The 13,479-nt window shown below is 51.4% G+C and overlaps 1 protein-coding gene across 1 annotated transcript in view; it reads right to left on the bottom strand.

Annotated features, from left to right (window-relative positions):
• TMEM266 (transmembrane protein 266) overlaps positions 1–13,479 on the bottom strand; it is a 120,576-nt gene that overhangs the window by 17,077 nt on the left and 90,020 nt on the right. The window contains exon 8 of the mRNA XM_045795111.2: positions 12,654–12,769. Within this exon, the coding sequence (XP_045651067.1) occupies positions 12,654–12,769 (116 nt within the window). The remainder of the gene's footprint in view (positions 1–12,653; positions 12,770–13,479) is intronic.

Below are 13,479 nucleotides of genomic sequence, written 5' to 3'. Positions count from 1 at the left end.
CTCTTCTAGGAGGCGTTCAGAAAGCACTGGGCTCTATTTCCCGCTCTGTAGCTTTCTGGCCGTGTGGCCTCGGTTCCCTCAGCTGTATTATAGGGGTTCTCGCCCCCTGGATCTCTTTGAGGACTTGAGTGCTAACTAAGGGCTTTGTAAAACACAGCACACGTTTTTGATTTTGGCTAATTTTGTTGTTGTTGTTGTGAAAAGATTTTTAAAGAGGTTCCCAGATGCCTCTTGGGTTTGTGGCTGAAACGGCTGTTTACAATCTGGGACCTTTCTGGGCCATCTGGGCCAAGACAAATTTTGGGCCTGACATTGAAGGGCCTGGCTGTGGGCTCAGCAGCAAGGAGAGCTTTCACTGCCACCTAGTGTCCCAAGTACACATTGCATGGCTGTGCACAATCTCCTGGCAAACCCCCAAAGGCTTGAAGCAGGTGTGGGGTGAGACGGGTCCCAGGGAGGCCCAGTGCCTGGGATCCCTACCTAAATTACCTACTTGCCCATGATGCTCCCTGTCCAGTCCTGACCCCTCCCTGTAAAGTTAGCTGCACACCTCCAACTCCTGACAGCAACGCGGAATTGGGTTATGGGAATCACAAACTCGACCTGGTCAGAATAGGACTCTTCACTGTACCCAAAAACTTGCTCCTCAGGTGGTTTCATCTCATCTTAGCTGGAGCCAAAAATGTAATCACCTCCCCTGCTTCCTTGCTTTCCCTCCCCCACCATCCAATCTGTCCCCAAGTCCCGTTCCACCTCCAAGTGCTACCCCAAGGCTGTCCATCCCCCTCCACCACCTGGACAGCCTTTTACCATCTATTCTCCAATAGGAATCAGACGGATTCTCGCAAACCTAGATCAGATCATGTCACCCCCCCCCTTGTCTACAGACTTCAGCTGGTAGAAAACCCAACTCCCTACCCTTGACTTACAAAGCAGGTGCATGGTCTGGCCCTGCCTATCTCAGACCTGACCCCCCACCGAAGGCAGCCACCCAGGTACTTTGTCACACTAGCCTGTTTGAATTCTCTGCATTGTACTGATATTTTAAAACCTATTTTAATATTTTACCATTTTTCTTTTGGTGTCCGTTAAATGCACAGTTAAAGCGTTCACTAACATTAGGGTCACCAGGCAGCAGACTGACATCGGGGCAACCTCCCAATGTCAGTGTCCACAGATTTTGTCTCCGGGACCAATTAGGTTTTCAGAGAGCTCATCAGTCTTTGGCTGCCTCTATGCTGGGAGCAGGGCAGGGGAATGGGACAGAGGGTCCCACCATTGCACTGGAAGGATTTTCACTGAATCATTGGTTTCAGCCCTGCACCTCTCCCCAGGCCCCTGCCTAACCGAGGGCCCACCTGCAGAGCTCTCTGGCTCAGTTTCTCCAGAGAACAAACCTCTATGATTCTTGTAGGGTGGGGGTGCGTGGTCTTCTGGCTGTGCAGAATTGGGAGGGGGCCTATGGGGCTCAAATATTGTGTGTACAGGCATTTAGCCAACCCCTCTCCCTTTTGTCAGTGTCCTGTTCACCCCCTTCCTCCCAAACTCTCAGGGGTTCTGAGGGGGAGAATTAGCCCATCTCCCTCACTATCCTCTGCAGACGCTTGAGTTATAAGTTCTCCAGTCTGGTAGATGTGTCACCCCTTTCTCGTCCGCTGTCCATTTTCTTCAAATCCACTGAAATCTCTATCCTCTCTGTCCTTATGGACAGGCTTTACAGAGACACTCTCTTAATTCTTATGTGTTTATGGTTTTTAAGTTATCATTTTAGTGGAGTTTGGGAAAGGAGATCAGAAAAATATGTGTGGTCACTCCACCATTTTCTTTAAGGACTGTTGGTTTTCCCTCTCTCTCACCGCAGTGATAGTATACTGGTTAAAAACAAAACAAAACAAAGCCTGCTGAGTAGTTTATGCTAAACTCTGTGGTATAAATACTCCCAACATGGCCAATTTCGAACTACCAACACAATGTCATGGAGAACTGGGACGAAGTGTACTTAATTGGCTCTCAGGAGTGAGAGCTCCAGCCCACCACTGCTACCCTTCAGCCCTTAATAAAATATAGTCCCTGTAAGAGCAGGGGTCTTGTCTGTTTTGCTGCCTGGTATAGAGAAGGCACTCAATAAATATTGTTGAATAAATGAATGAATGAATGAATGAAACTAATCAGCTTTGCTCAATTCTGTGGTTTCAGACTGAGCCCCAATCCTAGCCCAAAGCTGAGACAAAGTCTGAGCCCTGACCCTGCTCACACACTAAGCTCTGACCATGGTCACATACTGAGCCCCAACCGTAGTTACACCATGAGCCCTATACTTGCTCACACACTGAGCCCTAACTCTGCTCTCAGTCTAGGTTCAGACTCTGGACCTCAATAACCCAGTACTCAAATGGGTCTATGGTTTGCAGAGGCTGAGAAAGTGAGGCTGGCTTACTATGGGGTGGCCTTCTGTGCAGGGAGAGAGAGTTCAAGCCACCCCTCTGGCGGCAAGTTCTCAGAGGTCACATAGGGCCCATGAGGCAACCCTCCTGAGCTCTGCTGGGGCTAGGACCCCCTCTTACCCAGGCTGATCTGAACTTCCCATGGGCATACGTAGCCCAGTTTCTCCAAGGCAGCTCATCAGGGCAGCAGGCCCAGCTAATGGCCTCCTAGGCCACTCTGAACAGATGCATTATTGATAACTTGTAATTGATCCAGAGCTGCCCATGAGTGTCCCACTGGAATTCAGGCCAGACAGCCAGAGGCCAGGGCTTGCCCAGCCCCAAGCTCACATGTGCAGACATAGGCACATGTATTAAAACAAGTTTTAGGCTAGAGATATGAACCCCAAGCGTATGGGAATTCTCCTAGGCAGGCATGGATTCACTCATTCAGGTAAAGCATGGTGAGGGCTTTGTTAAAACTCTGTTACGTGTTTTGGAATGGAATGCCTCTCCCAGCTTGGAAGTGACTCCTCAGTGGCCCCAAATAAGGGGGGAGTGTCTGCTGCACTGCAGTAAATCTCTCCTGACAGTCTCAAGGGCTGACACTGGGTGGCACCGTGGCAGGGGAGGCCTGGTGTGTCTGCAAGACAGAGGACTGGCAGGTGAGAGAGGCTGGGGAGGTCAGCAGGGGCCACACCAGGCAGAGCCCGTTAGCCACAGTAAGATGCTACAAGAAAGTTAGCCTGTTTTTAAAAAAGCGACAAGAAACCACTGAAATCTTCTGAAGAGAAGGGCAGAGTGTTGGAGGAGGCACTGCAGTCATTCAGATGAGCACTTTGGAAGGGCTGTGCTGGCAGCAGAGCAGAGAAGGACCGGACGGAGATGGGCCAGGGTGGAGGTGGGACTAGCCGCCGGGATCCCACTTCTGCAAGCCAGGCCTGATGACCAGAATTTGGACTGGGTTGGAGACAGTGAAGACAGAGGGTAAGGGAACTGTTTAGGAGGTCAAAGTGTCAGCATGGGCATGAATTGGAATGGGTGAAGGAGAGGGACATACTTCTCCAAGCGCCAGAGGGTGTGGGTAGCCCGATGCGCTCAGCCCCAGCCCTGAGGAGGAATGATGGATTCCTTACAGGGAACTGCAGGTGGCTCAGTGGCTCATGGCTCAGCCCAGCTCAGCTCCAGGGGGCTGGCAGGATGCTGGGACCCTCCGAGCCTGGCTGCTGCTTCGCCAGCTGACTGAAGGGCTGTCGGGGGTGCTAGGATACCAGGACCTCATTAGTCAGTGGGTGAACTGGGGCTCTAGGGTGGGAAGGAGCCTCTGTCCTGGGAGACAGGGTCGGGGAAAAGCTAAGGCGACAGGACGGATCAGAAGTGAAGCTGGGCCCAGAACCCAGGCCTCTGGCTTCTGGCTTCACAGACTTTGTGTCAAGGTGAAGCTTCAGGGGCAAGATGGAAGAGACTGAGCTCGCACAGAATACAGAGAGCTAGATGGTGACAGCAGCCAGGACAGCACAGGAGGCTCCCAAGTGGGGAAAAAGCAAGGGCTGGAGGCGGCAGGAGCCTGAGTTCTCAGCCCATCGCCTTCCCTCACTCGGGCTTGGGGTGAGTCCCTTTTCCTCTTTGGGCCTCAGTTTTACTGTGTGTTCAATAAAACAAATGGACTAGCTGAACTTGTCTATGACAAGCCCTGTGCTGGCTCTGGGACCCCAGTCGGAAGGGAATAAAGTACAAGTGACAGGTAGCTCTTGTCTTGAGGGCCGCCTCCTGCTCCTTGATGAAATGCCCCATTCCCAGAGGGCCAACTCTTTACAGAAAGATAACATAATCCAGAATCTCTAAAACACATTATCAACAGTGTGTGGCACACAATAAGAATTACTATTCATGCAAATAATCAAAAAAAAGCAATTGATTATCAAGACATAAAGCAATTCTGAGGCTGCTTAGAATTTCCGTTGAAGCTGACCTATGTCCTGTTTGAGTTAGCAGATAAGGACTTCAAAATAACTGTGATTGATATGTTAAAGTAGGGGGAAAGATGAACAGAATGGATGTAGCATTTCAGCAGAGAAACAGAACCTGTAAGAGGAATACAATGGAACTTCTAGAACCTCAACTTGCAATATCTGAAACTGAGTATTCCACTGGATGGGTTTAGCAGCAGACTGGACATAGTAGAAGATAAGACTGTTGAACTTGAGGATAGGTCTATAGACAAATATTGAAACTTATGGCCAGAAAAGGAAAAAAAAGTGAGAATGAGTGAACAGAAGAGGGTCTAAGATGGGACACACAATCCAAGGGTCTAACATGCAACCAGAGCTCCAGAAGGAGGATGGAGGGATGAAACAGAAGCAATCAGTCAAGAAATTGTGGCCAAGAACTTTCCAAATCTAATGAAAAACATCAATCCACAAATTCAAGAAACTCAGAATCCTAAGCAGGATAAACACAAAATCCCACCCCAACACTCTGCAGTCAAACTGTGGAAAACAGGTAAGAAGAAACACTCGGGCTCTCCAGGGCTTGCATGGGCCTCCAGGGGTGAAGGCACATGGGGGCTTTGAGGACAAATGAAGCACATTTTCCACTGGCAAACTGGCTTGGGGGAAATAAAGACCATCCTGAGACTCAGGAAGAATGAAAGTGCAGCCACAGCCCTTCTCAAGGCACATCATTAGCTAAGTATTTCTATGGGATAACCTGACCAGACCGGCCAGGATCCACAGGGAAGCCCTCAGTGCGCATTACAGTCAGGCCCCTTCCACTGGGGCTGGGCTTTTAGTGCCTGCCCAGGTGGGGCCAGACCCCTGGGGCGGCAGGGCCGGCACACCCAGGCCATCTCTGCCTTTAATGGTCTGGTTTGTGGAGCACACCTGACACAGCCTTGGCCTGATCAATGCACACTCCGGCCAGAAGCTCGATGGTATCTAATGCAACAGCAATAATTTTCTTCCATCCTATTAGTGCTGTCTGCACAGAATGCCCTGCCTTCAAACCTATCTGCGATTGGGATGGCGTCCAATGTTTATTTCCATTAGTTTTGCCATTGTTGGTAACAATAAAAATCAGGAGACAGTTGCAAACTAATGATTTAGGAGCAGGGGAAGCTGAATTCAACCTTGGCCCCTTTCCATCCATTGTGAGGATGACTGGTAGTTGGCCATAAATTTAAATTATGGCAAAAGGATAACATAAGTTATTCCTCTGATGGCTAATTTTATCAGCTAAATAGGCTTGTCATTAAAGCTATCGGCTGTTTTACAAATCACTTCCCATGCTTAAACACACACACACACACACACACACACACACAGACACACACACTTCCCTTCCCACGGTGGAGATCTTGGATAATCCAGGTAACAAAGGCGATTGTGCCGAGCTGGGGACTTGTGGCCTCTGCAGGAACAAAGAGGGGACTCTCTGGAAAGAGTCAGCATCAAGCACTACCCCCAGAACCAGGGTACGACTCCTTTTCTGCAGTTTCTAATCTCCTGATGGCCACAGAGGCCCCTTCTCTGAGTTGGTGGCCCAGCCTCAAAGGTGAGAATTTGTGCAGCCATGGGCCTTCTCTCAGGGGTGCTGAGGACCACGGAGCTGTGGGTGCAGAGCAAGGCCCCCAAGTCACCTCCCACCACCTAACAAGTGAACTATGACCCCCTGCCCGTGAAAGTAGAGTGGATGGAGGGGGCGGGGGCTGGAGGGGGAGAGGATGGAGGGGGTGGAGCAGGACGCTACCCCTCCCCCCACTGCCTACCACCACCAAAAATGCTTGTTGCTTGGGGTCAAGATTATCATCTTGTTTGTCCCAGAAAAGCGCCAGGGAGACCTGCATCACCCAGGGAGGATTACTAAATGTGATTGTGCCCATGGGACTAAGGAAAGGGGTAGAGAACGTCATGAGCCCATGGGCCTCATTTCAGGTGACTGTTTTCCTCTTGGGCACACAGACCACTTCTGTCTGCCTCAGGTGCCTCAAGTGTGACAGTCTAACTGAGGCCCACTTACGAAATGGAGGCAGAAGCCTAGCTAACCGCACAATTCTCTACTCTCCCCTTCTCTGCTTCTCCCCTGTTGAAGGGAGAAAGCCCCAAGGACTTAGAAGCAGCAGCTACAAAACAGGAGGAGCCTGGAGGCCAGAGTGACTGGGGAATGGTGGCCCATCCCCGAATGTCCATGGCAACCTGCACTGGGCTGTGATTTGAGTGACAGACTCTTCTTGCGTTAGGCCACTGCGATTTCTGGATTTGATGCAGCTGCTTGTGTCACTCCCAACAGTGATTGTACAGACACCCTATGTCTGGTGTAGGCAAACGGACACTGACGCCGAGTTCCATCCCAGCCCTTCCACCACAAACTTTGAGACCCTGGGAAAGCAACAGCCTCTCCCAGACGTTGTCTTTCCATCTATAACGGGGTTAATAATACCTAGCCTACCCGCTCTGACCAGAAGGTAAAAGGAAGCTGAAACACAGGGAGCGCATTTGTAAGTGCCTACCATCACAAGAGTGATTTAGTATTATTTTACCTGCTCTCTTTCCCTTGTTTTACATTTACTGAAAGACTCCAGTAGACCAGACTTTTTATGTTACTTGAATTAGTCTGATCCTTACAGCACCCTCGTGACATAAACCTTGTTTCCTTCATTTTTCTAACAAGGAACCTGAGACCCAGGGATTAAGGGGGAGACTAGTCATTGGTGGAACAGAGGCTAGACTCTCGCTTGCTGGCTCCTTGTCTAAGCGGACTCCCTCCACCCCTCCAGGCTGCCCCCACAGAGGACTCTTTATTCAGGTGCTGGCCCAAGGCCTAAGGCTGTCCTAAGGGGTTCACAGAGCTCCATAGGCCTCCTTGCAGGCTGGGCCTCAAGTCACCCTAGATACCTGGGTTTTTGCTAATGGTCTCAGGGTGAATGGTGCTGAGGAAAGAGAAATTAACTTCCTTCCATCCTTCCCACAGGACCCAGCAGAGAAGAGAAGTACATTTTGACAGTGAAACAGGCTGGATCCCATTAACTCTAGGCCAAAGGCAAAGCTTACAGGGCAAACAGCAGGTACAACGGGGACTTCAGACTATGTTTCAAAATTAGAGCTAGATCCTGCACACAGCTGTACATAAAACCTCAGAAGTGGTTTCTTAAGATGAGCTGGAAGAATCTATCATTGCAGTGACTTAACCACTGCATCTCAAACAGCTTTAATTTCTGAAGCAGCCAGTACAGAGACAAAAAACTCACACCATGTCTCCGAAGGACTATAACTAGCATCCCGCCTCTGGAATCCGTCTGTGTACCAGCAAGATGAACTCCTAAGAAAATCTGGCCAGGATCCAGACAGAGAGCAAAATACAAGTGAATGGGGAGGAACCTTCCACAGAGGGTCTGAGGCTATCTGCTTCCATCCCAGAAGCGCACAATCTGGAAGCAGGCCGCTGAAGGCCAGCCAGGGCTTTGGAAAGTAAGACTGCCCAACTACTCTGTTGGCCCCAGATTTCCAGGAGAAATCTGTTAAGGATGAGGTGAGCCCAGCAGTCAGAAGAGATGATAGAAATGAGGGAAACACTGTATCCTGTCTCCCCGCAAAGACCAGAGGCCAGTGTGGCCTAGGGGGAAGCACTGCAATGAGCCCTGAGAGACCTGTTTCCATCCTCTTTTCCTAATTGCTGTGTGCTGTTGGGCACACCTCTCCCCTTCTCTGTGCCTCAGAAAGCCCCATCTGCTGAATCTAGGATTGGGCCAGATGCCCTCTAAGGACCCTTTCATTTATAACATAAGGTGGTTCTGGGCATGTTGGGTGTGGCCTGTGGTAAGAAAGGAACTGCCACATGGCACAGATCAAATGTACAAGACATTCATGCAAGAAACCAGCCAACTATGTCACCCGAGAGTCTCTACAGGGTCACAGTGACAAGCAATTTAAGCTTTCTAAAAAAGCTAAGATGAATAAAACAGAGTAACTTTACAGAGCAGAGATCTGACAAACACTACCTCAGCCAGGTGAGGTCAACATCAATGGTGAGAAGACATGTTGATAGTAGGTACCCTCGATGGGATGGGATGGGATGATCTTCCTCCCCAAAACCCATAACTCCAATCTAATCATGAGAAAAACATCGCACAAATTCCAGTCATAGGCCAGCCTACAAAATACCTGAATGGTACTCCAAATGGTCAATGTCATCAAAAACAGAAGTCTGAGGAACTTTTATAGCCAAGAGAAGCCTAAAGAGATATGATAACCACATGTAATGCGGTGTCCTCAATGGGATCCCGGAACACAATTAGCTAAAAACTAAGGAAATCGGAACAATGTATGGACTTTAATAATAATAACATACCAATATTGATTCATTAATTGTAACAAACGCACGATACTAATGTGAGATGTTAACAGGGGAAATTGGGTGTGGGGTACATGAGAACTCTGTACCATCTTTACAACTCTTCTATAGATCTAAAACCATTCTAAAAAACAAAGTTGGTTTTAAAAAAGAGCTAAGATGAATAAAGTCTTGGGAAATGTTTATACAGATACACCTCAGGGAGAGAGCAGGATGAATGCAAATTGATTGTTTCACTTAAACCGAGTTTCTAAACATTTCATGGGAACTTCGGTAAATTTCAGGGTTTAAGGTAGCACATATGAATTTGATGTGAAAATTGCTTTATTAAACTGAGAATTCCAGCAGGGAGAGAGAGAGCAGGAGTTTTTGACAAAAAGGACTAGAATGACCTGGAAGGGGGTTGGGGGTGGCACGGAGGTGGGTAGCAGCAAGAGACTCTTGGGAAATGCCACGGAGACAGCTGAGTGCAGTTGCATCCATGCTTGTTCGAGGGCCGCACTAGGCTGTGGTTTAAAGCTATCCTGGTGCATAATCTGGCCAGCCTTCACTGAGGACCGAGAAGTGACATGTGTAAAAAATGACATCGAACAGGACCCTAAGCAGGGTGGGCTGGGAAAGAACAGTGTTCCATTAGGACACCTGAGTCTATTCCTGGCTCTGAAGGCCCTCAGCTAGCCATGAGCTCTTGGGCAAGTCACCCACTCCTCAGTCATCTTGTCTGTAAAACAAATGGGTGTATGTGGGGGAGAGGGGGTGGGCTGGCATAGTCAGCATTCATCATGGGTCAGGCTTTAGGCTACACCATCTCACAACCATCCTTCAAATATTTTATTACTACTCCTCTTTTTCAGATTAGGAAAACCAAGGGCCACACAGGTCCCACCAGTGACCAAAGCCACAAGGCCCATAAGTGGCCAAGCTGGCTTTGTACCCAGGTCTGTTCCTAAAATCTATTCTTAACCGTTCCAGGTGCTCTTTTCTCGAAGTGTTTGGCTGTCCCTGACATGTCATGAGCTGGCACTCTGATTTCTATAAGGTATTTGTAACCCAGTCAAGTCTCAAAACTGGTCCTAAAATAGAACTGAAAATAAGGTGTCCACGTGGAGTGGGCACCACTCAGCTCTGGGGGAGCAGCAGTCCTGGTCTCTCTGCTCTTACCGGGCCCCCTCTCGCCTTCCCTGTGGCTCGTTGGGATTCCAGCCCAGCTGGCCCTTTCTCAACTAAGACGACAGGCTTCAGGTGTTTTTTAAATTAAAATGGTCTGTTTCTGTTCATCTCTTTTCCAGATGTCACTACCTAGAGGGAATCTGTCTTTATTTATTAGCTCTTTCCTGTGCAGAATCCAAGGGAGTCTCCCTCTGGCCAGGACCCCTGGGAAGGAGGCCACATGTGGGGTCTCTGGGGGCTCAGGACGGGGGTCCTGGTGGAAAGCACTGAGGGTGAGGTTGCCATGAGGGTTTTCTCTCCGCCCCGCGGCGCACGAGCTATTCCTGTGAGGCCTGCGGGAGGCTCAGCTTGCTGCCTGCTGGCTGGGAAGCTGTGGGGTTATGAAGGGCAGCTGTGGCACCCGTCCGCGGCTGTCACGTGGCCCGCTGCAGCAGCGTAGTGTTCATTTTCCTATCAGACAGCAGACTGACAGCTGCCTGACCAAGCTCCAGCGGGGTCCTGGATGACACCCGCATCTGTCCTCTCCCCTCTTCCTCTAGACCTCTGTCTGCCCCAAACCTAGGCCACTCTCCCCTGGGTGATTGCGACAGCCTCTCAACCCAGGCTTCCTATCTCCATTCCTCGCCCTCACCCATCCGACCTCCAACACAGGCAGACAGATCCATCAAAAACTCCACCCTGAGCAGACCTTCGACCCCTGCTTCTAACACCCCAAGCCTCCCCCTTCCCTACGGGGTGGAGCCCAAATTCCCAGGTCAGCCACATAGGCCCTTCCCAAGCCTGCCTCCAGATCCTCCTCCTTCCTCTCTCTGCTCATACCCTGAATGGCCTTGAGCTCCTCTGGTACAACACCCTCTAATGCCTCATCTGTCCCCTCCGCCCGGCACCCTTTTCCAAGGGCTCTACCCAAAGTCGGCTCCTCTGAAAACCCATCCACTTCCCTGCCCCCCCGGCGTGCAGAACCCCAGACTTGTTCCCGGCTGAAGCATGAATGCACCAGACTGCCCCTGTTTATTTATGGGCCTGCCAGTCTCGAGTCACCCAGAGCCTCCTGGGGGTAGGGGCCAAATCCTCTCCACGACAGTGCCCCCAGTGCCCAGCACAGGTCGGGATGGTGCTGGCGAGCCAGATGCACGGGTGAGAATGAAGCTGATGTCAACCACTCAGGGACTAGAGCACTGGTCTTCCCGGGTCTGCAACCCTGTAAAGACTGCCCCACACCCAGGACCCCATGGAGGATGTGCTCCTGAGGGCTGTGTCCCCTGATGTCCCCTCGTCACTCATAAGCATTTTGTGCTGAAATGAAAGGCCATGGTGTTCCCAAAGCAGAAAAAAGATTTGGTTCCCTGACAGACATTCCAAGGAGATGATTTTCAAGACTCAGTGTGCCTGTTCCCGTGGGTCATTTCCAAGGATCAATTTGTGGTGACGTTCCACAGATTTCCACTCCCTCCAGCTCTTCCTCCAGCTAGGAGAGGTTGGGGTGGAGGAGCCAGGAGACCTCCCATGTACAGGCGTGGGGCTGTGGGCAAACATGAGTCAGAGGAGGCCTGCTCTGGGGGAGCGTCCCATTCAGTGGGAGAAGTGGTCTCGGGTGCAGATAATCAGAGCCCGCAGGAGCGGGTGCCCAGTGCTCTGTGGAGGCCCATGGCAGAGCTGGGGGGTAAGGGAGCAGTGACTGCTGCGGGAGGGGGTTGCTGTGTTTAGTGGAAAAGCCACGACTTACGGGCTACACAAATTGGTTAGGTAGGGCTGGGAAGGGGCAAGGGTTCAGGCATGGGGCATAGCACAACCAAAACGAAGCGACGGGATGGCACAGGGCTTGTCAGAATGGCAGGTGACTCCACCTGACTCCGTCAGTGTTTGTGTATGAGATGAAGGAGGTATGCGGTGGACAGTCCGTCCTCACTGCACTGCAAGCCAGGAGCGCTCAGCCCCACGTGGGATAAGTAGCTGGGACGTTCTATGCCTGGACTGGCCCTGGGGACTAAGGGTGGAGGGCAGAGCTTATGTGGCTCATAGAGCAAGGGGCAGTAGCCCTGCTCTCCCCAGAATCTAATGAAGAGGCCAGAATGACCACATAGGTCATTTCATATATCCTCCTCCACACTTTCCACCACTTTGCTAGCTGGTCGCCTCTATGGCATTCCCACCTTGCACACCAGGTATCAGAACATTCCCTCCCTGGAGGCTGTGTTTCCACAGAGCTTTGTCGCCTTGCTGCAGGACCCAGCTGTCCACCCCCTTGGCTCTGCTGAGCATGGCCTTACAGGGCCCATCACCTCTGTGTCTTCCCACAGCTCCTGGAAGGCACGGAGAACTGCTAACACCTCTTTGGGGGTATCTGGGGGTCCCGGTTGGTGACTGGCCCACCGTGGTGCCCAGCAACCTCTGCGGACAGAAGCTGTCCCCTGTTCTAGAGACCACTGTGTGGAGAAGACTCTGATGAACTGAGTCGGTGACTCGGCTGGCTCAGGCTGGAGAGCTGACTGGTCGCTGTGGTGCAAAGAAAAAGCACCCTGGCCTGGGAGTCAGTGCTGAGCCCAGGCCTGGCTAGGCTGAGCAGGAGTGACCTTAAGAGACTGGTTTCCCACTCTCTGGGCCTTAGGTTCCCCACGTGTCCTTGGGAGCCCTGCAGTTCTGGCCTCCTGCAGCTTTAGGCACCAGTGGGGCCCTCGGCCCTGGACAGAACCGGAAGGGGCAGGGCGTTACCCCTTGCTCCTGACAGATCTGCGTCAGTCTCTCCAGCTGCTCGTCCTGGATGACCTTGGCCTTCTCGTACTGCTGGATGACCATCTCCATGTCCACCTTCACCGGCAAGACGTACGCTGGAAGACAGAGACAGCTCCGTGAAGAACTTGGCAGTAGCAGGGCTTAAGCTGGGGAGGGGCCAGTCCCAGCAGCCAGCCAGCCCCAGGTGCAAGTCGGGAGCAGTTCCTAGAGGAGCGGGGGGTGCGGGGGCTGGGGGATGTCTAGGCACCCCACAGCACCCAGACAGTATAAGAGGGCTAGAACCCTAACCCACAGTGACCGAGAGTTCTTTTTTCCTCCTTTGTCCTAGCGACGGCACCCTTCATTCTGGCTGCGTGCACAGCTGCCTGGAGCAAGGGCTGTACTTTCGAGTCTCCTGCACAGTCGCGGGCAGCTGTGAGACCACAGTCTGGACCCTGGGAGGCAAGGGCAGGTGTCATGCGGCAGCTTCCGGGAGCCGGCAGGGATGAGGAAGAGGAAATACTGGAAGCCTCACTCACTCACTGCTGGTGGGAAAGTAACATGGGGCAGCCGCTCTGGAAAACGGCGGGGCAGTTCCTGAGATGGCTAAGACAGTGACCACAGGGCTCGGCGGGTCCATGCCCAGGCACCTCAGAGAAACAAAAACATACCTCCACACAAAAGCGTGGCCATGGATGTTCACAACAGTCAAAAGTGCAAACAAACTAAATGTCCCGCAACTGATAGTGGATGAAGAAAACGTGGTCCGTCCATACAAAAGAGCACGACGCAATAAAAAGGAATGAAACTCCGACACATGCTATAC

The sequence above is a fragment of the Ursus americanus genome, chromosome 28 (genome assembly GCF_024610735.1).
Source record: "Ursus americanus isolate L20-20 chromosome 28, mUrsAme1.1.p, whole genome shotgun sequence".
Classification (NCBI taxonomy): domain Eukaryota; kingdom Metazoa; phylum Chordata; class Mammalia; order Carnivora; family Ursidae; genus Ursus; species Ursus americanus.
The sequence above is the reverse complement of the archived record's forward strand: the minus strand, read 5'-3'. Positions and strand labels throughout refer to the sequence as shown.